This window comes from Puccinia triticina, chromosome 12A (assembly GCF_026914185.1).
Source record: "Puccinia triticina chromosome 12A, complete sequence".
In the NCBI taxonomy this organism is placed as follows: Eukaryota; Fungi; Basidiomycota; class Pucciniomycetes; order Pucciniales; family Pucciniaceae; genus Puccinia; species Puccinia triticina.
In genome coordinates, this window is record NC_070569.1 from 1,457,371 (window position 1) to 1,484,131 (window position 26,761).

The window sequence follows — 26,761 nt, forward strand, 5'->3', positions numbered from 1 at the left end:
AGCTAAGAGTGGGAAAGGACTTATTTTCTCAAAAGAGAGCACAAGACAATGGGGATGAATGTCTGGGAATCAAAAGGGGGAAAAGAAAATAAAACAAGGGAGATGTTGACTTGGGATGCGCATCACTACAAAGAAGCTCAAAGATGAAGTGAAAGGGTAGATCAAAACAAGCAAACGGAAATCCAGGAATGCGACTTCGCCTCCGCCTTCCTTCAAGGTAGATCCGGAGGTTGATGGTCCGGTCTTGTTCTAATTCGAGCCGGTCTTTCCATGTGATTTACTGCCACCGACATCCAATGTGCTGGTTGATTGGCCTGTGTTACCGCCGTTTGAAGTGGACGAGGAGCCGGAAGATTGCAAATGAGAACCGATGGAGGCGATCTTGACGTTGGAGAATTCGACTGAGGCGTCGCCGAACTTGGCTCGGACGTTTGTTGGGTCACCGTCCTTGGCGTCACAAGTACCTCTGGCGACACTCGGCAATTTGGCGTCCTTGGTGGGTGGGTAGTTGGAGTCGAGCCAGTTCATGGAGGCCATGTGGTCATCCCACAAACTGAACACAAGCACCATTCCTTGCTCCAACGCACGATCCATCGAGTCCATACCTCCTTTTGCCTTGAAGTCGTTGACGTCTCGGGTGAACTTCTTGGTGGCGTCACAGAAGCCTTGAGTGATGGAATCGGCCGGCTTGGCGAGTCCGGGGATCTTGACGGCCTCGTTCTTGATGGTTTTCCCGTCTTGAACATAGATTCGGCGGATTTCAGAGAGCTTTCCGGTGTCTTTTCCATTGCTGGTGATGAACTGAGTGATGACGGTGAATTTCTTGGCGGTGTCTACCGTCTTTTTGGGTCCGTAGAATTCCTTGGCGCCCCATCGGTAAGAGGCGAAGTCGCATCCGTCCTTGTCGCAATCGGCCTTGTATCGGTCACCTTCGCCGTTACCGCAGCCTTTTCCGAGGCAGATTGTTGGCTTGGGGCTTTTGCACGGATGGGGAGTGAACGCCTGGGATATCGAGTTGGCCTCCCAGATGTCCATCTCGGGACAGCAGCTGCCCATGTTGCCCGTACCGGAGTTGGGATCTGTCTTCGACCCGACCCATCCGTCCGAGTTGGCCTGGAAACAAAAGATAGCATACATGTAAGCCACATGCGACCCAACAATGTCGAATGAAGAAAGAAGACTAACCTTTCCACCAATCCATTTAACATCCTGGGGACACTGGGCATCACAGTAACCGGTTCCATATTTGGCACCGCATTTGTTGTTGGCAACACCCAGGCCACCATTTTCCTCCATCGCGGAGAAGTAAAGAGCGCCGTTGAGACCACAGGGAAGCTTGGAGACGTCGACGTCGAAGGAGAACTCCTTGTTTTTAAGCTTGAACATGAAATACTTGTCGCCGGTCGTAAAATAGAGTCTGGAGCCGAAGTTCTTCCCGTAGGGACCCTGGGTGATAAAGGTGAGCTTCAAGCCATTCTCGATGGGGACAACGCCGTAGGTGTCCTTGTAGTTGGCACCGTCAAGCGCGCAGTTCTTGGCACAATCTTCTCCGGTGGGGCATAATTTGGGGTCCCACGTGTTACCGGTGTAGCAGTTCTGCTTCGATTCAGTGCTGAAAGCCCATCGCCAATTGGCATCGATCGTGGCGCCACCCGTGACGTCCTTGCAGATTTTACCGATGCAGTTCTTGATGGTAATCGCGGGAGGGACCTCGGGGTTTACGGAGCCAGCTTGCTGGGCACGGATCAACGCGAGGTTGGCCAAGTAAACACTAACAATGACGAACCAGCGCATGTTGAGATAAGAAAGCTTTAACAAAAGTTTGATTAGGTGAAAGTAAAGGTGTAAGGGGAGCTAATATCTGAAAAGTGAAGAGGTAATCGGTGGTGGGGTGAAGGACTCGAACTGCAGCATTGGGATGGACTTTTATAATGATATCGTAGAAGGGGGGAGGTGCCGCCCACTGGGCCTAGATGTCGCCAAAGGAAGCAACAAGGCTGACATACAGTCTACATACAAACGTGATCTCGGGGTACATAGAACGGCGGAGGAACCTCGGAACGCAGGGTGGGATGGCTTTGAGATTGCTTTGGCAGCAATCTCCAGAAGCCACTTACTGGCCCTAGCTACCCTTGGCTGTTGAGGTGCCACTTTACAGGGAGTAGGGCAACGCCTAGCAACAGAAAGGATGGGGTAGCTCACGTTGACAAGGGATGCAATAGTGTACACATTCGTAGCTGGTGACGAATCTTCGGAAATACTTGCCTACCTTAGCTATTCTACGCCCTGCCATGACACACTGGTGACGAACTTCCATGAGGAGCAATTTCGATGAGTGACGCCCTTCGAGCCAGGCTACCCAAAAGGTGTTCTCTATTGGCTCCACTGGCCACTTCCCTTGTATGTACCACTTCAGCCTCTGAGGTAGTGCAGGGAGACGGAAAAACGTGTAACAAGGGAATGCAGCCGAATGCCTGTAGTCACAGCATCTCCCGGCACGACGGCACGGCTGGCTGCAGTCGCAGAGTCGAGACTTTGATCTAAAGAGGATGTAACAAGCGCCGAGGTTTTCCTCTGGCATTTCGTGAGGAGTATCAGGATACATGGTCATATTTCCATAGCTCCCAAGTTCATGGTTGGATGGTTATTACATATCGATAACCAATACCGATGAGGGGTTGCCAATGCATCTTGGTGTATTTTTTCACACTCAACTACCAGGTTTGGAAGAAGCTCATCACCGTAGCGTTTTTTTGTTGATAAAGAGATACCACTTTTCTGATATGTAAAGGAGAAGGAAAAGAAGACAAAATGTGAGAGAGACAGAGACAGAGACGGAGAGACGCAGACAAAGCAAGCCAAAGAAGAGAAAGATAACCCTTTCTTTTGCTTTTCTTGGAGCCATGAAGTGATGATAAGATTCTAGAATGCAAACAATCAAAACAGTGAAGCGAAAGATGGTGGTATAGACAATTTTTTGCAGGTTTCTCCAAGGATTCTCTTGTGAAAAAAATGTTATACTCGATAAGCCGATGCTCTTTTATTTCACAAAATAAAACAAGAAAGCAAAAGCTGGAACAAAGGATTGTTCCTGGGAAGGTTTTTAACGGTTCAGAGGTTTGCGGTAGTTCACGGGAGGGAAGGGGACAGATGTTTTAGTCTGGCCGGCGACACCCCAGGTGAGAGCACCGACTTTAGGCATGAGATTGTAATGCAAAGTATAAGTAGCATTAACCTCCCTACAAACGCAAGCCGAGTAAAAAAAAAGGTATGTCAGCCGACGTGGATTGTGAAGAAAGAGCAGGGTTATGTGTGTAACTCAACTTGAAGGAGCCGCCGATGTGCTTGAATGCATACTTGTTCCGCGCTCCACTAAGGTTGATCTTCGCATCCCGCGCATTCCTGATGATTCGGTCCCATAGCACCACCTCGTTCGACGGGAACTCTGGGGTCGAGTAATTGGCGACCAGGTAGACGAAAATCTGCTTGGTGTTGTACCGGAAGATAGGCCGTAGATCTTTGTTTTTCATCCCGGATAAGTTCAGTCAGCCTCTCTTCCTGTGCTCCTCATCGCCGTCTCTCGGTGTTGCGAAGACCCGACGAGTTGTTGAGAGACCTGGCTGATTGGATTTGTATGGCTCACCTGCTTCGACTGCAAATCGGAAATTAGTCCATTCACGATCTCTTCGATCGAAGTGATCCCTCCTGTCATGACCCCACAAGCTATATTTTTATGTGACAAACGAGCGTTCATTAGGTCCACAGGCGATATCGAGAGGAACGATGGAGCGAGAGAGACGAACACTTCGACATCGGAGACTTCGACCCGAGCCGGTTCGAACACCGGCTTCTCAAACAAGCCGATTAGCGCGATCCCAGCGACGAGGAGGATGATCGTCGTGGTTGCCACCGCCCTAACGAAACAACAGCTTTAGGTGAGCAGCCGGACGTTTTTCTGGAGAGGGAGGAACTAACGAGACGGCATTGATCCGTTGTGCGATCGTGTGCATGGGTGCCAACTAGTCTCGTCAAAAGCTGGTCTGCGGGTGTTTGTTGTTGGTAGAAGTGCCGGAGGGTTTGTGGGGTGTTTTGGGTGGTTGGCGGTCGATACGTGGCAGTGGTCTCCCGGCAGAGATCAACGGAATTCCAGCGGGACACGTCACGACCGAGCCTCAGCCTGTAACTAGTCCCACTGTGAGTACATACCTCATCACCATCCCAGCAACACACTTCCTCAAAAGCATAAGTTAAACAGAGGCAGCCCATAAAAGATACCTAAGCAGACAGCCTAAAGGAAAACCCGGGTCCAGGCCCACTGAAACAACCCCGGAGCCAGCTATATAACACGGTCAAGCTCCTCTGTTAAACAGGGTACATACTGCTGATTTCAACATCAGCACGCAAACCATCCCCTTAGGCCATGCAGCTGAAGCCGTTGGTTTACCCAAGGGGTGTTCATGCTGCCCACTGCAAGTTGCAGATTCAAATTGCAGCTTGACCAGGGGATTGTGAGACCGCCCAAAATTTTCAGCAGTCTTGATGGTCCCAGAGGTATCTGGAGAATATTTATTTCTCTGCTCAGCCCCTACTCACAATTCCATCTGCAACTACTGATTCCTCAAGTAGTGTTGCCTGCAACACTGAAGGCATCTTGGCAAGAGACGTACCATTTGTACTCTATCTGAAGTGCTGTTTCTGACCAGCATTGTACAATGATATCAACACATGACGGTTCCAACGAGGTAAAGGTGTACACAACCACACATTTTGCAAATCTGAATGTCTTACCAAACACACCGGAAGTGCTAAATTTTGCTGCATATAGAGTGGCTAGCTTTCTTTGCAATAACTATACCAAAAAGAGGCGCACTCACTATATAGCATTATTTTTGATCACATACATTAACCTGCTGATTCCACCAACACCAATCCGCTCTCATTTCACCCAACAATGAACCATTTTGTTTGTTACCACCGTGTTTTATTTTTGATTATCTTCCTGTTGCACAATGTAATTGAATCCGTGGAATATATATTTGGTACTTAGGTACATTTTACCTTGCCCAAAATTGAAGATGAACTGACCTTGATTGACATCATCTTTATGATAAAAAAAGGAAACCATGGTGACGCAGGCAAAGATATTGGAATTTTTGAATCACTGGCTGAAATTAATGATAAAGCAGATGATCCAAAGTTTTCATTTCCTAAAACCAACAAAGATGAACTGATAGACTACATGGAATCTGTGGATTGGTTTTATAAAAAAGGAAGCATTTTCCCAGAATTCAGTAAGTCAAAATACTATCCTCAGGTGTCAGTGACAAAGTTACTCAGCCAGGATCTGTTGCTGATTGCATATTATCACATTCCTCATTCATTTTTAAACTTGAACTCAATTCCATCGGCCAGAAAATTCTGTTGGGCATGACTTCATTTCCATGAAGAGAAGCTTGGCCAAAACAAGATCTTATTTATTTGAGAGTATGAACAAAGAGGATCAGTCAGGTGTTGAAGGCAAAGGTGATTTGCTAGAAATCCTTGAAAGATTGGAATCATTCAGCACTCTTATTCAAGAACAAGTGATTTATAAATTTCACAAATTGAAAAACACAAATAAAATCTCTGTTGACATTGAAATGGAAAAAGCCACTGGAGCCCCACAAAAAAAATCTCAAGGAACCATGTTGGTTTCAGATTCAGCAGAACAAATATGGTCTGATGTTTTGAAATTCCAGATTGAAAACTTGACTAATCTGTTCCACCAGATCAATTCTTTCAAAACTGGTGATAAAAAAAATCTTCATTCTAATCACAGCATTTCAATAAATCTCCAAAACAATATATTTGAAATACTCAACTATATGTACAAGCAAGAAATGATATCTAAGACAAGTTTGAAGGAGTTTTATGAGAAGAAAGATACCATAAACATTGCTGCCGCCTGTATGTATTCAAGGTATCAATCCAAACATGATCCCCTTCATGATTCAGTAATTTATGAACACAATTCCCCAGAAATATATACTTTATCACATTTCAGGAGCTTCTTTGAAGGTGAGATAGAAATCAATATCTTGTTTCTAATTTTTGATCCAACAAACCTTGCTGATTTCCACTCTTCCCAAAAATTATGCCCTCCCAAAAAGTTCTTGAGGGGAGAAATCTCAGATACGCAAAATTCAAATACATCCAGAAGCTTGTGAAGGAAAAATCTTCTGATCATGCCTGGTGGAATTTTGTATCATGGCGTGGAGTGCTGGAAAGTGATGTTCTATTTGAGAAGTTGGAAGAATTGAAGTCAACAGATGTGTCAGAGTCATCTTATTCAAATCGGAACATTGAAGCATTCATTCCCATTAAAACATACATCCAATCATTACTTGATTCATTCCAGTTTGACGGAGATTTTGAATGGGGTTCAAAAGAAAGGATTTCTGCTTGTCATTTTGTTGAATTTATTGAAGAGAATTACTGCACTGATTTTCTTGAACTTGAAAAAGGACCATTACTGAAGGAGAAATTAAGTTTGATGTCATCCAGTATTCAGTTGCTTGACAGTCTGAACAGTATGATCAAGTACTTGGATGATGGATTTTTTCAAATTCCTCATGATTACAAAGATCACACATATGAACAGAAAGTTGAGAATATCAAAGAATTATGTGGAAAAATCTTGATGGTTTCAAGTTATCTTAAAGGCCTTACATCCAAAAACAAGGAAATTTTCTCCCAGTCTGATTTGGAGATGAAAAGATATTCTCAGATTGCTCAATTTGATGAACTGAAACATATACTTGAAAGCAGCATCATAGATTACAATGAAGAGATTGAAAGGAAAATATATGAATACAGGATCTCTGAAACTTTCCTAAAGATGTTTATCTCCACTATCTGCAAAAATTCCAATTCTCAAACTATTTCTGGCAGCTTTTGAATATTTCAAAAATAAATATTATTTTTCATTCTATTTCAAGGATTCCAAATAACCCTATGGGCTAATATAATCTTTGAACCATATTCTGTGAGCCTGTGTCTCTAAAGTGACAACAGGACACACAAAAAAAGAGGAATGTGAGTTGGATTTCTTGGGATAAAGAAATACAACTAGAATTAAGAGAAAAGAGAAGGAGAAGATAACCAGGTCCTTGAATTTCATTCTGTTAATCTGTGGATCCTGGCAATCCATAAACTGGAAAATTGGGATGCAAGCTGGGCTAGAACAATGATTAAAACACCCTCTACAAACACTAGGGAAACAGTGAGGAGGACACTGAATTGGTAGAACCAATCAACCCTAGTTTCTAGAATAGAAGTCAAGGATGAAGTATGGTAACCTTATGATCTTTGATGGGTTTAAAGATAAATAGAAATGGGAGAGAAACAGTCAATAGACAAAAATTTTAAATCTGAGATGAGATAGGTTCAGTGAAAGAGGACTAACTGTCATGATGGCCAGTTCAAGTTTGAGTGGGAGGTTGGATCAATGAGTGGACCATCAATATCCATGTCAAAAGCAGGCTATGAGCTGGGGCAGCAATGGGCCACTGCACTACACTAACGTTATTGGACAATAACTGTTAGTGTAGCCATTTTATTGACTCCCAAATTCATGTTATTTGTTATCTGAGATACAAGTATCCATACTAACAATAACAGGAAATAACAGCAATAACAACAATAACAGGCCTTTTATTGCTACTAACAGGATACAATAACAGTTATTTCTGTTATCCATCACTATTTCCTGGGCAAGTTCCTGTATTGTTAGCAACACAAAAAACAAGATAACAGAAAATGTTGTTATTGTTAGCTGGTTTTGGCTAAAATACACTACACTAACAAATAACGTTAGTGTATTGGCCCACCGTTGGCTGGGGCTAACAAACACTCCCCCTGGGAGTTGGGCAGTACCCGGTGTGAGAACTCCTTTGGGACAGGTGGCAGTTCTGTCAACGGTGGGCCAGCTACGCTAACCGTAGCGTTAGTGTGGCGTAGCGTAGCGGAATTCCGCTAAATTTTAGCGTAGCGTTAGCAAATTGCGCCTTCTTTGCGCTAACGCTATGCTCAAAGGGTGCGCAGCTAATTTAGCTGTTAGCGTAGCGTTAACGCAGATGCGCGCAATTGCGCTAACGCTACACACGCAGGGCGCAAAAGAGCGCGCGCTACGGTGCGCCACAGTGCTTTAGCCGAAAAAAAGGCCTTTTTTCCGCTAAAAGCGCTGTAGCGCAGCGTAGTGACTGTAGCGGCGCGCTAACACTAAAAAAAAATTGGCGCGCTGTTAGCGCCGCTGAAAATTAGCGCAGCGTAGCGGCGCTAACAGAGCGCTAACGCTACTCAAAATGGGTGGGCGCTTTTTGCCGCTACGCTAACGCTAAGTGGCCCTGTAGCGTAGTGTAGCGTAGCGGCCCACCATTGGTTCTGTGAGGGGGAGATAACAAATATGATACGGACTTACTTCGCGCACTGCGGAAAACTCTTTGCGCACTGTGGGGGTCGTTGTCTCGACGTCCAGCCCCCAGTGCGCGCTTCTGCCACGGCTCTTCGCGCACTGCATTTTCCGCCGAAAAAACGGCTTGCATTTCTTGAGATATTTTTTGATGAATCAATAGAATGGCTTTTTATGATCCCCCTAAAAAATAATCAAGTCATTTAGGGGTCTCCTTGAGCCTAGAGAAAATTGACATGAAAAAATCATATTTTAACGCGGCAGGGACCTGTAATATTGCTTCCTGTGCCCCTGTAGCCCCAAAAAAATCACAGTATCATTGCACATGTGCAAATTCATGACCTGATAATTTTCAGAATTTTTCCCAGAGATATAAGGGGTGCGCGGCAGGCTTAGTAGGAAAATTACTGCTAACTGTATAGCTTTTTTGTTACACACCCAAACAGTCCCAAAATTTCAGAAATGTTTTCATTGTGAATATTCTCCGCGCCATAAATTTCTTGGCAATAGTGTGTCATGATAACATGAGATGTAGTGCGGCGGGCTTAGTTGGAAAATGACTGCTAACTTATCTTGTGTTTTAATGACACACTATTGCTAAGAGCTTTATGGCGCGGAGAATATGCAAAATTGAAACATTCCTGAAAATTTCAGACTGTTTCAGTGTGTAACAAAAAATCTATACATGTAGCAGCCATTTTCCTACTAAGCCCGCCGCGCACCCCTTATATCTCATGTTATCATGAAACAATATTGCCAAGAAATTTATGGCGCGGAGAATATCCACAATGAAAACATTTCTGAAATTTTGGGACTGTTTAGGTGTGTAACAAGAAAGCTATACAGTTAGCAGTAATTTTCCTACTAAGCCTGCTGCGCACCCCTTATATCTCATTTTCTAACGACACAATTGCTAGGAATTTCAGGGAATTAATTTGAAGCATATTTATCTGTGCTCTCAAAATTTTGTACCTTCGTTGTGTGTAACAAAAAAGTTATACATATACACAAAATAATAAACACAATACCTATTTGGGCTGAAGAAAAGCTGGTGAAAATTCTGAAAATTATCAGGTCATGAATTTGCACATGTACCATGATACTGTGAAATTTTTGGGGCTACTGGGGCACAGGAAGCGATATTACAGGTCCCTGCCGCGTTAAAATATAATTTTTTCATGTCAATCTTCTCTAGGCTCAAGGAGACCCCTAAATGACATGATTATTTTTTTAGGGGGATCATAAAAAGTCATTCTATTGATTTATCAAAAAATATCTCAAGAAATGCAAGCCGTTTTTTCGGGGGAATGCGCAGTGTGCGAAGAGCCGTGGCGAAAGCGCGCACTGGGGGCGGGACGTCGAGACAACGACCCCCACAGTGCGCGAAGTAAGTCCGATATGATATTGCAGTTAAGCAATAGGGGGTTTCAAACATGATGCAGGTCCCAGTTCAGGAAACCCAATCCAGGAAAACAAAGTTCCTGCACAAAGAATTTTTAAATTATTTCTGCACGTTTTTTGGGTAATATTGGGTCCATGTATGCAGGGTGTCTTGCAGTTGTACCAATTTCCTGAATTTGGGGTTCCTGAAACAGGACCTGCACCATGTTTGAAACCCCCTAATATTTATGTTACGGGTGGTTTGAAGGACCTGCCCCTCTGTTGTACTACACAAGGATTCTGAAAACAAAATTTATTTATTGTTGTGGCAAAACCTTGATAGAGATCACTATGTGCAGTAGTCTCTATCAGACTTAGATCAAACAATGTAGATGATCTGCAATGACACAAGCTATTTAAGAACCTGATTATGATCACTAGAGATGGCCCCGACAAACCTGTTGCGGGTACCTGTTATTGGCTCGCGGGTACCTGTTATCCGCTCGCCGGTACCCGCCCATGGTCGGCGGGTACCCGCCAGTGTGTGCGTGTTCGGGTGCAGATGCTGGATTTCTGGGAGAAATCAAGTGGGTACCCGCTCTTGTTTGGGCAGGTGGCGGCTGCCACAACGACCAGAAGGAATGGCAAGGCCTTCCTTCCAGTTGAAGAGGTTCTGTAACCCCTTTGACCGGAAGGATTCCTTCCAGTCAAAGAGGTTTTGTAACCTCTTCGACTGGAAAGGCCTTCCAGTCAAACTGTAACCTCTTTTACTGGAAGGCCTTTCCAGTCGAAGATGTTACAAAACCTCTTTGACTGTAACCCCTTCAACCAGAAGGATTCCTTCCAGTTGAAGAGGTTACAAAACCTCTTCAACTGGAAAGGCCTTCCAGTCAAAGAGGTTAAAAAACCTCTTTGACTGGAAGGCCTTTCCATTCAAAGATGTTACAAAACCTCTTTGACTGTAACCCCTTCGACCGGAAGGATTCCTTCCAGTTGAAGAGGTTACAAAAACTCTTCAACTGGAAAGGCCTTCCAGTCAAAGAGGTTAAAAAACCTCTTTGACTGGAAGGAATCCTTCTGGTCAAAGGGGTTACAGAACCTCTTCGACTGGAAGGCATTTCCTGTCAAAGAGGTTTTGTAACCTCTTCAAAGGCCTTCCAGTCGAAGAGGTTACAAAACCTCTTTGAGTGGAAGGATTCCTTCCAGTCAAAGAGGTTTTGCAACCTCTTTGACTGGAAGGAATATTCCTTCTGGTCGATTTTGAGGGGCAGGTACCCGCCGGTACCTGCTCTGACTGCCCCAGGCTGTGCAGGTGCAGGTGCGGGTGTCATACATTTGGCAAAAAAGCTGGCGGGTACCTGCATCCGAACAGGTACCCGGGCTCACAGGGGCCATCTCTAATGATCACAGGTTTTGAGTGAGTGGATTTTTGAGATCACACTGTTAAATGAATGAGTGACTGGTTGGTTGGTGGCTGCTATTCACATGCTGAATTCAGATCAGGGGGGAGGAAGAGCTCCTTATATAGTCTATTTACAAGGCGGCTGACTTGTGGTTCTAGCCCTAAGTCTAATTGAATATGCATACAAACATGGCCAACTTGTGGTTCTAGACCTGAATCTAATTGAATATGCACAAAAGAATATGACCCCGTTGTGGTTGGCTCTAATACCATATTATGTACTACCAATGTACTACTATACTATGTACTTATGTTGGATAATAACCATTTAACCAAAATAAATTTTGACTGAGTGGAGCTATCCTAGTGGTTCAAGTGAGTGAATAGGGGCTAAATAGACTTTAGAATCTAATTATGCAATAACAAATCTAAGAGTATCCCTCCTTCTCATGTATTCAACCATCACTTTATGTAATTTGATACTTGAAACAGATTTGGCACACCACACCGGTTACTGCATTGCTATTACCAAAAAGGAGGTCACCCAGCACCACCTAGCAACACTTGGAGGTTACACTACCAGTAACGGTAGCGTAACAAAAACGTAACGGAATCCGTGCTGCTATTGTTACAATGACGGTGGCAAAGCTTCCATTACGTTTTCTTTAGTTTTTTTCCCTCTCTTCTGAGCCTTTTTACGTTATCCCTCACAAATATAGGAGGATAACCTGCGCAAAAAAGTGGATTTTTCCCACTTTTATGGCATTTTCACCTCTGGTAACGCGTTTAACGCATTATTGCTGTTATTTTTCCGGATATTGAGGGTGAAAACACCCTCTGTTACGTTAACCACCAGCCCAAAGAGCAATGTTACCAGATAACGGTAACACATTATCTGGTAATGGTGGGAAGTTACATTACAAAAATCCCTCTGGATATCGTAAAGTATGTAACTTCCCAGTGTTGCACCTGGCAGGTGCAGGAAGTGTTGGTATGGGACTCTGTTGGTGTTAGGTGGAGGAATTTGGATGAAGGTATAATTACATATGCCGCTTAGGCTGCCTTCAGTTGAACTTGCAGTTGTGATCCTGAGCTCTGAAAGGATCAGAAAGATAGCTAGTGTGGGGGTGATTTTGAGAAAAAACTGAGGTTGGATACTTTGTAGCGGGTTGGTATGTTGTTGAGGATTGGAAAAAGATGTCAAACAGAAAGGATCCCAAAAGAATCAGAAGAACAGAATGATCAAAAAACCTTGATGGCTATTTCCCTGATCAGAAATTCCATGCCATCCAATCCTCCAATTTGTGCTTGAAATTGTACTGCAGGATCAACATTTCATGGGAGGATTTTAACCTTTCCTTGTGTGTTACACACACACATACAATATATAAAAACACAGACAACATCCATCCATAATAACAAATGGAAAGGAAACAACCACAGATTGAAAGAGAAAGCAACCAACAGAGCAGAAACTTGAATGTTGAGAGGAAACTTCTTTGCGCTCTTGAAGACTCAAGCGCACATTTAATCTTGAGGTAGAACCTTGAAGATCCCGCTCTGCCTTTCCAAAATATTTAGAAAACCAATATTCTTGATCCTTAATTTTCCACTGGTGTAAACAGTGTTCACACCAGTATGAATGAGTTGGGTCATGATAATTTTCTTTGGTCACACACCTTCATCTGTGCCCAGTTCAGCATGAAATTGATGCACGTCCTGAGGATAAAAAATCATGTTCTTCAAAATAATTGATTTCACACTTCATCCTCATATTTTTGATTTCAGAGGACAAGTTTTCTAAAGTCAATGCTATCTGATCAACTTGCTGATCTTGTCTTTTGTTGTTGCATGACTGCTTCCTGTAATTTTTCTGTGATTTTCTTCATCTACCATTCTGATTCATCACAATCCTTGCATGCTTGATCCTGAACAGTTTTCAACACCCTTGATCAATAGGCTATTCTTCAAATTATTGGCGAGCCTACATGAGCACAGCCAAATAATCAGAATCTGAGCAACTAAATTTTTCATTGATGAACCGAGGAACAGAAAGGGAAAACAACAGTAGAATCCAATAACAATGTGATAAGTTTGCTTCACAGGCCTATGACAAATTTTCTTGACCAGGAATCACCGCTGAATGCTGAAGAGATTTTATCATACTCAAAATCTTGGTTTAATACAATCAGTGAGGCATCAGGGGTCTAATAGACTGAATCTACATGGAAGTGATTGGCAAAAGGGCTTTTTACTATAGGCCACCCTACGGTGCGCGCCTGGTCCCAGGCTGGACCAGGGGGCGTAAAGTTTGACAGGCAAAAGTTTTTCAGTGATTCTTGTGGACAGTAAGGTAATTTTGAAGGTCTGAATCTCATTGCTCATCTGAAGCCTCCAGTTTTTCAAGCACTTTTGACATTTTTTGGCCTGCTGCCCTTTTTACTGACTGTTCTAAGAGCAAAAAACTCTTAAATTTCATTAGTGGTCTTTTGCTTTGCTGAGTAATGAAATGGCAAAAACCCGCTGCGCTGGGCACTGAAAAGCAAAAACATTTGCTGAAATAGCAATATTCTTTTGTTTCATGCAATGAGCATTAGAACAGTGCTGAGATAGTGTATTAGCATTTCCCTATGTAGTATGCTTCTAACCTATACACCCACAACTTATCCTATAGTATACATGTATATAGTCTAGTTGTTCCCTTTACTGTTATCCTTCCTCACTGAATGATCATTACAAGTTGACTTGCTGTTCTTGGACCATGTCCTCAACACCTCGTCAATCTCTCTTAGTCTTGAGTCACCCAATTACCCTCAACAAACAGTGGGAAATTATGTTGCGCTGATTGCTGAACAGCCTCAAATCCTTCTGTGAAAGCTGGGTTGGAAAAAATCCTGGGATCAAACGGGTCTTTTCTTGTGGTCTAAGGTTGAAATCCAAGTTTATTAAAGCCAGAGAAACACAGAAACAAAGATCAAGGGTTCCCCCTGCAAATCAACCAAATTACAAAAAAAAAATGCAAGGGTTCCCCCTTTCAAAAAAACCAATTACAAAAACAAGCCTTCTAAACACAAAATCCAAACATCACAAACTGGACCCACTATCCATCCCTGTCTAGCAGGGGTTAAAATAGTGGGTGGATGGCCCCCAGCGCGCCGCATTGAAGGCATTATGCAAAGGGGGGCCACCGAGTAGAGCCCCTCAAACTGTGCAAGTGCAACAGCGGAGGGGGTTGAGGACAAACCGCACGCTGGAAGTACAGCGGCAGAGGACGCCTGGGGGATTATCCAAACACAACACCCCCCCTTTTATACACCATCAACCAGCAGTGCCAAGCTCGCCTCAAGCCTTCCCCTTGGATCCCCCCGCATGTATCCTCGACAACAACGCCTCCGCCACGCCGCCGCTGTACATATTTTTGACCCGCAAGGCATTAGCTACATCTCAGATCTTCTGGCCATCCTGGTCAACACATCTGATGTGCGCTACGGGAAGCTGAAATCGACCGCACAATTTGACCTGTTGGGGGCATCGTGGCGCCACCACCATGTTCCTTTGACACCAACGCCACTCCCGCCCAACCACTAACGTCGAACTGCATACTCAACTTTGTCTGTGTTTTTCTCCATGCTGACATCTCTGTCCTTGCAGCTGATAATTCACTCCGCGCAGGCTCTACTACCTCTGATTCGTCCATCCACCATCCTAGCCAGAAGCAGACTGACTACCAACAACAGATGCTGACCTACCACCCTGCCACACACAGTCAACGAAGCAAACAAAGTAATGGAGGTCCTGGCCTGCGTTTGGCGGACGGGCGAGCAACGCGAGATCGGCTACGCCGGCCGTCGGGAACGGCTCCTTTGGCATCGTCTTCAGCGCTCAACTCGTCGTTGGATCCGTCCATCCCTCTGGCAAAGAAGAGGTTGCGATCAAGAAAGTCTTGCAAGATAAACAATTCAAAGTCCGTCGCATCCTTCTCCTCGTTCCCCCCAGACCTGCTCACCTGTATCTATGCACGGCCCCAGAATCGAGAGTTCCGAATTATGAAACTGCTGATCCATCCAAACGTCGTCGATCTACGTGCTTATTTCTATTTGAGTGGAGATAAGGTGAGCCACTCCTATCCAAGCTCCTAGAGTATCGATATTCTTGGTTGCTTACATCACCTCCAGATCATACACAAAGAGATCCTTGACCTGGTCCGTCCCATCCCCTCATCCAGCCCATCATCATCATCGTTCACTAATTCCCCGGCACTCGGGACAACCAGAAACCGGACGAAAGCATCAGATCGATCACCACCGACCCGGTCGATCAGACCTATTGGCTCTATTCGGAACAATCCATATTCGAGCTGGTCGTCAAAAATGAAGGCCGAGATATCTGGAAGGTCTATCTAGCCCGCAAAGATTGCGAGAAAGCGTTGAGTCATGTGGATGTAAGCAGGCCAAAAAATCCCAGTCCCTGGCTGGCGAGAGAGAGAGAGAGAGTGAGACAAGCTGACCTAGGATTTCGATTACAGATGGCCATCGACCGGGACAAGATCTTGGTCAGCCAGGCCGATCATTACCTCCAAACCGGCAAACACATCTCTGCCGCCCAGATCTATGCCCAGTGCTCAAAGCCCTTCAAGGAGGTCGTCCTGGGCTTCATCGACCGCGGCGAGCGAGATGCACTGCGGTACTATCTGATCAGCCGTCTCAAGCAGCTCAAACGCCAGGTTTGACCCCCATCTCAACTACTACATCCATCTCATTCTGATGAGTGTGTGCTTGTTTAGGATCTGACTCAGCGGATGATGCTGGCGACTTGGTTGACGGAGATCTATTTGGCTAAGATCAACGAACTGGAAGCTCTCGTCGGCACGGATCCTTCGGCTGCTGATCAGACTGCCAATATCGTCGTCGAGCAACAGCTGATCGAAGACGAACTGCAGCAGTTCTTGAGGACTTACAAAATTGAGAGCCTTACTTTTTCTCCCGGACGGCGGGGGGTAGTCTCGCTAATCTGGTGAATTGTTTTTTTTTTTTTGGTTTCCAGGCTGATCTGGACTCCCCATACGATCCTCGGCAGGCAAAGCGCAATGAAGTCTTTTTGAACTTGGTGATTGAGGATGTGCCTGAAACCGTGTACCGGGCCTCCCGCCACTACTCCAAATTAAAGCAGGTCAGTTCCCCAGTCCATGCTCCAGTGTATCAGGTGGCTGGCTCTCATCGCCGACTGATCGCTCTCGCATTGCGTCCAATATGGTCTAATCAATCCGTTGGTACCACTCATGCTTCAGGTCATGCCGATCTTGAACATCAAGCTATACGTCTATCAGCTCTTGCAATCGCTAGCCTACATCCACTCGCTTGGAATATGCCATTGAGACATCAAGCCTCAGAACTTGTTATTAAACCCCTCGACCGGAGTGCTCAAGTTGTATGGTTTCGGATCGGCAAAGATCTTGGTGGCTGGAGAACCGAACGTCAGTTATATATGTTTGAGGTACTACCAAGCACCAGAGCTGATTTTTGGGGCAACCAACTACACCACTAACATTGGTCAGTCCCCACGGTCAATAAGCCCCTCAAGTCTTGTTATAACAGTAAATCTCTCTTATAGTCTCTCCCTCCCTTATTTTTCTGTCCGCGTGATCGATGTCATATCCGCTGTTGATCTACCCAAATGTCGGTACAGATATGTTAGGATATTTTTAGTCAATTTTCTCCCTGCATCTTTCAAAGTTGTACTGCTTAACTCATAAGCCAAACCAATGAATTATCATGAGCAGATTTGAACTCAACAAAGCCCCTCTCTTCAGTGGGCATGTGATCTTCCGGGAATGGTGCTCTACAACACAGGTCTGTTACATTTACCCATGACTTAAACATATCATAAAATAAAATAAAATAAAATAAAATAAAATAAAATAAAATAAAATAAAATAAAATAAAATAAAATAAAATAAAATAAAATAAAATAAAATAAAATAAAATAAAATAAAATAAAATAAAATAAAATAAAATAAAATAAAATAAAATAAAATAAAATAAAATAAAATAAAATAAAATAAAATAAAATAAAATAAAATAAAATAAAATAAAATAAAATAAAATAGTTAGCTAATGGTAGACTTGAGGAATAAAAGAATACACTTGACGACAGCAGTTACAGGTTGGTTTCTTCAAATACAGCCTGAAACACATTGTAAGGTATTGTGAAGTATTGTAGAATTGATGATTTTTTTATTTTATAACAGGAGAAAAAATGAATTATAAGTGATATGCTGCAGGATTAGAAGTAACATGACTGCTAACATGTATAAACAATGTTTTACACACCCAAACAGTCCGAAACTTTCAGTAATTCTTCAATGTTGCAAATTATTTGAGCTGTTAAACTATTGGAAATGATGTTTTTTCACCAGAGGATGAAATTTAAGCAACGGGCGGAGGGCTCATTGGGAAAATGACTGCCAACTGGATAACTTTTTACATAAAAAAGCAAATGAGATGGGGAAAAAAAAATCATCAATTGTGCTGATTCAAGAGGTATTATTGATTTTCCAGTGGTTTTGCCAATTGGATACCAGTGCAGCAAGACAACCATTTTTCTTGAGCTCCGCAGTGGCGCAGCCGCCTTGGCCTCTAGTGCTGAAGCTAAAACCAATATTTCAAGCAATCATCAACTCAGCACAAACACTTTTCGTATCTAAAATCCGTGAAAATTGAAGAAAAGGGCCGCCAACCGCTGTACCGCTTTTGTTGCGCTATCTTACACCAAAAGCACAATAAAATCACTGCTCTGCACAAAGGTCAAAGTATGCACAGCAGTTTTATGAAAACAGTGTTTGGCCGTCTATTGTACTAGCACAAGCTTTCACATCATTAGTTGCAATGATAATTGCAAACAAAAACCTGTGTAGTGAGTGTTGATTATTTCTCAAGCAAAGAATGTGAGATCTGATATTTCAGAGGTCTTATCCATGTTCATTTTGCGCGGCGCAGTCGCAAATTCAAGTTCCCTAGTTTATACTATATCTGAAGGACCTTTAGAAAACATTTATTACACATAGATACAACTCATTTCTACTCTATCCGAAGGACTGTTACTGAGAAAGTATTATACATTGATGTCATCTGTGTCATTTGGGGCCAGAAGGGGTTAATACAGAGACTGCAGCAAGGCATTTGAAGAGTGAGGACCAGATGAAACTCTGTGTATCATTATATCAGGTTTAGCTTCTACCTAGTCTAATACCTTGTTTTATCTGTTTCTTGTTTCTCTTTTCTTCACTTATAAGTTATCATGAAATTATTGTACCTTGCACCTAAATTAGGTGCTTAGGCCTTTCTCTCTCCTCTTTTTATTGTGTATTCCTACCATAACAGCCTCCTTAGCTGAGCTAAGGAGGCAGGTTGAGCTAAGCTAGCTCAACCACAGCTATCTGGTGTTTCTCAGGTTTGATTTTCTTTTCTTTTGGCCTTTCTCTTTCAATTTTCTCACAATGCAATAAACTTCACTCATTCTCTTCCCTTGCAGCCAAAACAGGTTTTTAGTCATTAATCTCTCTATTTTTTGTTGTTTCAGCCTCCTTAGATCACCCGCTTCATTCCAGTTTTTGTCTGGTGATTAGTCATTTCTTGCTCCACTTTGTGTCATGCCGGCCTCCCATTACAGCTTTCTTCGCTCACCCGCTGCTATCTTGTATTTCCCACCACCCTCTTGGCTGTCTCATTGAGTCAATTGTTTCAAAAACTGTACATAACTTCTTGTCAAACCCTCCGGACTTTCTAACTTTTTGGCTTATAAAGAGACTCTGTTTTGTGTTGGGTCATCTTTGCCATGAATACACCAAGAATTTAGAAATTCATCACAAAATTAATTTTTATCACACATATATTATATTTTTCCCACCTGCCTTAAACCTCCCTCTCACTGCTGAAAAATGAATTATTTCCTTGGTTACAACCAAATGGTATTTTTGATGATCTTCTTCCTGCAAACTGGAATTCAATCCATGGAAAATGCAATGGGCGATTGGATAAATTTTAACTTCACAAGATGTAGCATAAGCTGACCTTTGTTTCCATTGATTATATGACAAACAAAAAAATAGAAAACTTTGGTGACCCAAGCAAACCTCCAGTAATATTTGATTCACTTGCCAAAATATCAGATAAAGCACATGATCCAGGAATTTCATTTCCCAGAACAACAGAAAATGGACTTAAGGACTACCTAGAATCAGTGGATCGGCTTTATAAAAGAGGCAGGGTTTTCCCAGAAATCAGTAAGCCAGCAGGTGTTTCTCATGTTTAAGTTACTACATTAGTTATCCAAGATTCCTTGTTTTCTTATGGTAACTTTTCTAATTCATTTTTGCATTTGAAATGATTACTTGAAATCAATTCATAGGTTCAGATATTTCAGCTGGGCATGGTTTCATTTCCATGAAGAAAAGCTTGGCCAAGACAAGGTCTTACTTCTTTGAAAAGATTGCAGACCCAGAAGGTTGGAAAAATGTTGGATTGCATAGTGAATTATTGGCAATTATTGGAAAATTGGAATCATTAAGCGCACTAATTCATGAGAGAGTAATGTATAAAATACGCAAATTGAAAAACAGAAATCATATCACCCTTCAAATTCAAGATTTTAATGAGATGAATAAACTTACTGGAGATTCACAAAAACCATTTCAAGACAGCAAAATGATTCCAGATGTAGTTGAAACAATAAATTCCAATGTTTTGCAATTTCAGATTCCAAAATTGATTGATATATTCTTTTGGATTGAGTCTTTTAGACAGCAAGAAAATCCAAATTTTTGTAATTTTTGTTTCAAGCACAGCATTGCCTTAAAGCTCCAAAACAATATATTTGAAATTCTCAACTATATGTACAGGCAAGATATTACATCTGAGAAAAACTTGATGGATTTTTATGACAACAAGGATACCATAATGATTGCTGCTAACTGTATGTATTCAAGATATAAATTCAAGCAAGATGGCCTTCAAGATTTAACAGGGTATGAAATACGTCAAAAAGATTTGCCAGGAATATATGATTTATCTCATTTCCAGATATTTTTTGAAGGTGAGATAGATCAAATTTATGTCTTGTTTACAAGTTTAAATCCAGTAAAACTTGCTGACTTTCATTCCCAAAAACAATTTTTAATCAAATCACAAAAAGTTCTTGAGGGAAGGAGTCTCAGATACTTAAAATTTCAATACATCAAGGCACTTTTAAGAGACAAATTTACCAGTCTTCTCTGGATATACATATCATGGCATGGATTAGTTGAAACTGATGTGATATTTGAAAGGTTGGAAGAATTGAAATCAATATCAGAACCATCTTCTTTGAATGAGCACCCAAACTTCATTCAGATAATAGAACACATCCAATACTTAATCAATGTATTCCATCACAATGGGGACACTGTTTTGGATGAAAAAATAAGAGTTGCTGCTTCTTATTTTCTTGGATTTATGGAAGATAACTATGGCACTGATGCTCTTGAACTTGATAAAGGACCATCATTCAAGGAGAAATTAGCTTTGATTTCATCAAGCATTCAATTGCTTGATGGGCTGGAAAATATAATCAAGTACTTGGATGACAGATTCTATGAAGCCACACATGGTTATAAATATTTTGCAGTTGAAAAGAAAGTAGAGAAGATCAAAGAATACTGCGGTGAAGCTGTGATGGTTTCAAATTATCTCCAGCGTCTTACTTCCAAAAACAAGGAACTTTTCTTGCAGACTGATTTGGGGATGAAAAACTATTCTCAGATTGATCAAGTTAAAGCACTTATCAAGACACTTGAGAACAATATAATCCGGTACAATGATGAGATTAAAAGTAAAATAGAAGAAGACAAGCTGTCAGAACCTTTCCTGCAGCTTTTTCTTTCTACTATCTACAACAATTCCCATTCTGACACTAGTTCCAGCAAATTATGAATCTTTCAAAGTAGAGAGTTTCTTTTTCTATTCTAATTAGACGTTGTAAAATATTCTTATAGGGGGGCTAAACTGGTCTATACTCATTCCTTTTTTACTGAAATTCCTACTCCTCAGAAATGCCATCAAGCATGTTGGAGCTTGAGCTATTTTCAGGCTGGTCTCCTTTCCTGACATATCAAGTTCTGTTTCCAGCCATTTCACACAAGCAACTCATTTTTGTCTACCATCTGAGCCCACTATGAGGATTGAAAACAAATTGCTACCTGTGATACAAATCATATTTTGCTTAAATATATACAACTGCTTGGACAAGATTGTCCAATACATTAGACTCCAAAAGCAATGCTCACCCAGTTCTGCAATCCAGAACCAGCACATTGCAGAGCTCATCAGAAAAATGATATCTGGCACCTTCTCACCCTAGATGAGAAAGCACAAGCTTGCCATTAACCGGGAAAAATGGTAGTGCAATGCACAAAGATCAGAATGTGAAGTAAATCTGTGCAGCAGGAATAGTGCGGGGAGGTCGATGGTTGGATGCTAATCTGCACGAGATGGTGTTGAGGGACTGAATTTAACAGCTAACCAAAAATACATATAGTTCTACTCATAGTGTAGCAGGAATGCACCCGCCATTGCATTCAATCTATGTTGCCTTTTTGTTGTATCTTTGAGTTATACGGTATAGCGCCTTGCCGTTTCCATCTAGGATCATTCGCGCTGCCCATTAATTTCCAGTCTTGCTGGCCACCATTGCTAACATCCTACTGTGAAAATAAAGAAAACAGGACATTTTTTCTTACTTTTCAGCGTTGTTCTCAACCATCGTTTTCCTTTCTGTGTCTATCTCTCCTTCAAACAATCACCGGTCGCCGATACCAAGCATTTTCCAATCTCATGTGCTTGCTTGCATTAATTATAAAGAAATATCCCTAAATCAACTGAGGAGGCACATACTTGGGGAAAGAGATGATTCACTCGTACCAGCCCCTCGAGCAGACATTTCAATCATCCCCAGCTTCCCAACTGGGCCGATAATAATTTGTGACCGGCTCGCCAAAGTACCAATCGTGCTGGGTGCGTCGAAGCCCGTCGTGCTGGGTGCGTCGAAGCCTGTTGTGCTGGGTGGCTGGAAGAACGGGACTACGGTCCATCTCGGCGTAGTCGAGCTCAGCCACGCCACGGCCGTCTTCTGGATACCATTGCTCGACGACCGGCAGATCTTCCGGCTGCGGCCACTCAACGTCCTCCTCCTCCTCGTCGTAGTCTGTGTATTCTTGATAGGGTGGATACGGCGGGCGTTCTTCGTCTGGGGAAGAGAACCGATGATCGCGACCATCCCAACGCAGATTATCTTCATCGTAATATCCGTCGACCTCCTCGTCCTCGTAGTGATCGTATACGAGGTCTGCACGGCCGTCCCCGCCGTCCTCCTGGTAGCCGTCGCTCTCTGCCCACTCGCCGTACAGATCCTCCGACTCATTGTAAACCTCTGTCGAGCCAACAACTCCGCCGGATTGAAACTGTGGAGAACTGAGATACTCTGGATGAGGCGCCGAAGGATAGTACATGCTTTCATTGCTTTGGTCCAGCTCAGAGCCTTCGAGTAAGAGAGATAACCGATCGGGAGCCGCAAGCTCTTCATTCTCCTCGTCCATGTAATCATTACTGTTAGATATCCCCTGATAGTCGTCTGCGACCGTTCGTGATGATACATGATCATCTGGATTGAGAACGCCGATAGACGGGCTTACATGGGTAAACGAGTTGTTTCCATAGCCGATCTCCGAATATACCAAGCTCGAACGAGAAGAGACCGGCTGATTGATGATCAAGCGCGTATAACTCGAAGCGCTCTGATGACGTGGCTGATCTGGGTCTCCCTGATGGTGATTATCACACGATTGACTTTCCTCAACGGGCGGTTGCTCTACACGAGAAGTTTGCCGTCCATCCTGTGATTTTTTATCAGGGCTGGCTTGGTGTTTTGATGAAGAGGAGGACTTCTGCCCGTCTGGATGTGGTTCATGAGAGGTAGATGGGACAGGTTGGCCAGATTGCCTCGCCGCTTTCGCCCGCATCAGTAACGAGTAAGCTGAGTGGCCCGAAGACGGCAAATTAGAATGGCGCGTAGACCGACTGATAGATTTCGGCCGGGCGTTTTCTGAGCGGATCTTGCAAGGATCGATAGCCGAGGAACGGACTGGCGATTTTGACGTTTCTTGGGCGATGGTGCTTTTCTTTTTTTGAGAACAGATCGAGAGGGATGCGCCTTTCTCATTTGTTTTCCGTCGAGATTTCCGCTTCTTGTCCAAGAAACTCAGCTCGTTGAACGTCAAATCCCCTCCTGAAAGTTGAAGAGACATTTTTGACAATTAAAGAACTAAAAATAAGCATGAAAACAGATATTTTGAATTGACAAGACTGACCCCAAGTGTTACGCCTAGCCGCCGAACCAGAGACAGCCTTTTTGAAAATTCCATGCGAGGGGAGCTGGCGGTCGATCTGGGGCAGATCCAAACTGATCAGTATCATAGCTAGTCCCTTTTCAAGATGCCCGAACCGTACCGTCAGGCGTGGCTTTTTAGATCTGCCTGGGTTGGGAAGACTATCTGGTAAATGCTTGATACTCGAAGAGAGTGCGCTGGCTTTCTTCTTAGTTTTCTTCGGTTGAGACGACTTCTGGGATTGAATATCCGATTTTTTATTTTTTCTCTTATCCTTCTTCTTTGCCAATCGTATTTCCGCCCTCGACCTCAGCACTAAAGTGTTATAAATTAGATCATGTCAAATAGGTAAATAGGTTTTTTTTTTTTTTTGCAAATGAGGAAAAACTTGCATTCGGCTCGATCGACGACTGAGGATTGATGGTCTTGCTGAGCTGGTGCCTTAGGGTGGTGGTGGTAGTGGGGTACTCGCGGCTCCAAAGGGACGGATGAGCCGGTCGATCGATTGGCGATGGATCTTACATTCTCCCGTGGCTGTTGATCATGTTCTGGCGGGGGTTGGCTTTGGTTGCTGAGGAATCTGTTGATGATGCTGGTCCTGCTGTCCTTCGACCCGTTTACCTTCCTGGTGTTTTCTCGTTCGAGTTCTTTCAAGTTTTCCGAGTTTAATGCTTTGATGACCATCCCGTAAATCTTTGGCTTCCTCTTGACTACTCCGCACGATGACATCATAGCCCCCCGATGACATCATTATGTAACGATCCGATAGGGGGCCCCGTGGGGTGTCACAAACCTCTACCATTCTTAGGGCCTGTATGGTGTTGCAAGCGCGTCTGGCCCTGGGCACATATGTACTCAACTCCCGCTTGGCCGAGTGCCTCCGGGGGTTGGGTATGCCCAGCGGGCTTGATCAGGCAGGTTGCGCGGGGGGGCAGAGCTTGGCACACAGCCAAGTCCTGCTTGGCCAAGATCAAGCTCTGGGCCAATGGGATCTGTGACTTGGCATGCAACACGCCGTTCATCAGACACGGGCCCTTGTCCATAGGGTCCGAGCACTCATCATCCCATAGCTACAGAGTCCAAGCACCCTCTTCAGAATGCTACAGAGTCCGAGTGCCCTCTTCAGAATCCTCTCATCACCCTTCACACAATGTGAAAATAGGAGAGGTACATAACAAGCTTGATGGCGCGAGACAACCACGTTCAAAGATGAATCATCAGCGGATGGGTTTTCCAACCTGCAGCCCGCCACTTTTACTCTTGGCACAGTTGCTTCTGTTCTTGCCCGGGTAAATATGTCTTCAAGGATGATCTGCCAAGGTTCTGTTTGATCCACACATGGGCATCACTGGCTGCTTCTCCTTGGGACTCAAGACCATCCCAGAGGTCGTTCATTCAGAAATTCATTGTCAGATCCTGCCAAATTAGGCTGAATCTCCCGGGGTTTTTTTCCTCCCAGATCCAAAAATTCCAAACCAGGGACCCCCGGGGGTTTACTCTGTACAGTAATACTAGAGTTCAGGGGCAGCTACCCCGCCCTCTCCAAGTCCCAAGTCAAGCCATCGTGTATAAGTTTTATTACTTTAGTATAAATTAATTAAGTAAATACAACTTTCTTTACCAAATTTACAACTCTTGTTTCATCCCTTTCAGCCACATGCACAACTAACAAATTATCTATATCACAAACTTGAGAGAGCCCTACATATAACTTCCCATGCGCAAACACCTGACTGTGCAATACCAATGCCACCCGCCTCATACTTTGGCACTGAAATTTATTTATAGTCATGGCAAATGCTAAAGCAACTGGGAATTGGTATCTATACAAAGATACCTTGACATAAGAATCGCCCTCATGTAACAGGGTTATCTTTGGTATAGTTATTTCTCTACCCTGGAGTGGACCAGTCAAAATCCTACCACACAGAGCATTCCTTGTGACTCTCAACAGCACCAATCTGGTGCCGTTGCAAAGCCCATCCTTGATGTTTATATTCCCCAAAAGCACTACTAGAGTTTCAATACACCATGAAAAAATTGTTGTGAAGAGGTGTCAGGTGACATTCAGTAAAATATGTTGAAATTCCAGTGGTACTCCAGCATTATTCCCCTTTTTCATCATCAGGGGGTTCTACCACTTTTACATAAGAGTATGGTTGGAGTTACGGTGTGGTGGAAAAAATGGTAGTCAATCTTCCAAGTTTCAATCTTCAAGACTCAAGCCTCAAGCGCCAATTCTCAAGCTCTCAAGATTCACTTTCTCCTCCTTCCCCACTCTCTTGGTTCTTACTTTCAGTTCCCTCTCCTTTTCCATCTTTTTTCCTTTTCTTGGTCCTAACACAGAATGTACTGTGGGTTTATTTGAGAATTGTGGTTTTTCTTTCTCTATTTTTTTTTTTTTTTTCCTTCTTTTCCTTTTCCCCTTCTTTGTTATGTTTTCTTTCCTCATTCCTCAGATTGTTGGTCCTTTTGGTTCTTGATTCATTTCCTTGTTTTTATCCTGTTTCCTCTCCTTGTGTTGTTTCCTCTCTTCTTTTCTCTGTTGTTTTCTGTTGTCTGTGTTGTGTGCGCGCGCACGGCGCGCGAGGAGATGATGACATGCTTGTGACAGGCTTCCAGGAATCCAAGTTCCCGGCGAACTTGGAGGATAGGAGGCCATAGCATCCTGTTCTGATCCAAGTCAGGGGTTATCAATTCAAGATCTTTTCTCGAGTCAAGAGTCCCATCAAGAATCCCAAGAGTCCCTTCCAGAATCCACCTTCCCAACAAACCCAAACCGCCGCCAAGGATCCAAACCCCGGCAAACTCTCAAAACCACTCCACCAAAGCTATCACCTCGAATCCCCTACAACTCTTTTCCGGACCATCCGTGAGGGCAGCTCCCAGAGCACCTTTTCCCCTCCCAGCGCTGCCGCTGGCCTAGCACCGGACGGAGCTCCATAACAGCTGGAGCTAGCTTCACGTCACCTACCACCTAGTCCCCTCAGGTTTTCCATGGTGATATGTGCTGGGGAAAGCCTGGAAAGTCAATCTTTGCCAACACCTCAGGTTGAAGTGTAATCATGGCCTCATCAATTGGTCTATCAATTGAGATCAATTCCACTTCTTCACC

General features: G+C 43.4%; 4 protein-coding genes across 4 annotated transcripts; 1 reads left to right on the forward strand and 3 right to left on the reverse strand.

Annotated features, from left to right (window-relative positions):
- Window positions 1-249: 249 nt before the first annotated feature.
- PtA15_12A149 (uncharacterized protein) lies at window positions 250-1,794 on the reverse strand (the record flags this gene model as incomplete). The annotated part of the gene is made up of 2 exons (XM_053161729.1): window positions 250-1,113; window positions 1,186-1,794. 2 exons carry the CDS (start codon window positions 1,792-1,794, stop codon window positions 250-252), a joined length of 1,473 nt encoding a protein of 490 aa, XP_053025718.1.
- A 1,309-nt stretch (window positions 1,795-3,103) lies between these two features.
- Window positions 3,104-4,010, reverse strand: PtA15_12A150 (uncharacterized protein; the record flags this gene model as incomplete). Its single annotated transcript, XM_053161731.1, has 5 exons — window positions 3,104-3,239; window positions 3,325-3,517; window positions 3,644-3,723; window positions 3,804-3,914; window positions 3,976-4,010. The coding sequence occupies 5 exons, from the start codon at window positions 4,008-4,010 to the stop codon at window positions 3,104-3,106; spliced, it is 555 nt and encodes a 184-aa protein (XP_053025719.1).
- An 8,859-nt stretch (window positions 4,011-12,869) lies between these two features.
- PtA15_12A151 (uncharacterized protein) lies at window positions 12,870-16,605 on the forward strand (the record flags this gene model as incomplete). Its single annotated transcript, XM_053161732.1, has 7 exons — window positions 12,870-12,882; window positions 14,883-15,343; window positions 15,505-15,672; window positions 15,757-15,954; window positions 16,015-16,227; window positions 16,308-16,400; window positions 16,519-16,605. 7 exons carry the CDS (start codon window positions 12,870-12,872, stop codon window positions 16,603-16,605), a joined length of 1,233 nt encoding a protein of 410 aa, XP_053025720.1.
- Window positions 16,606-22,203: 5,598 nt separating this feature from the next.
- PtA15_12A152 (uncharacterized protein) lies at window positions 22,204-24,330 on the reverse strand (the record flags this gene model as incomplete). Its single annotated transcript, XM_053161733.1, has 4 exons — window positions 22,204-23,546; window positions 23,629-23,704; window positions 23,768-23,961; window positions 24,039-24,330. The coding sequence occupies 4 exons, from the start codon at window positions 24,328-24,330 to the stop codon at window positions 22,204-22,206; spliced, it is 1,905 nt and encodes a 634-aa protein (XP_053025721.1).
- Window positions 24,331-26,761: the final 2,431 nt, after the last annotated feature.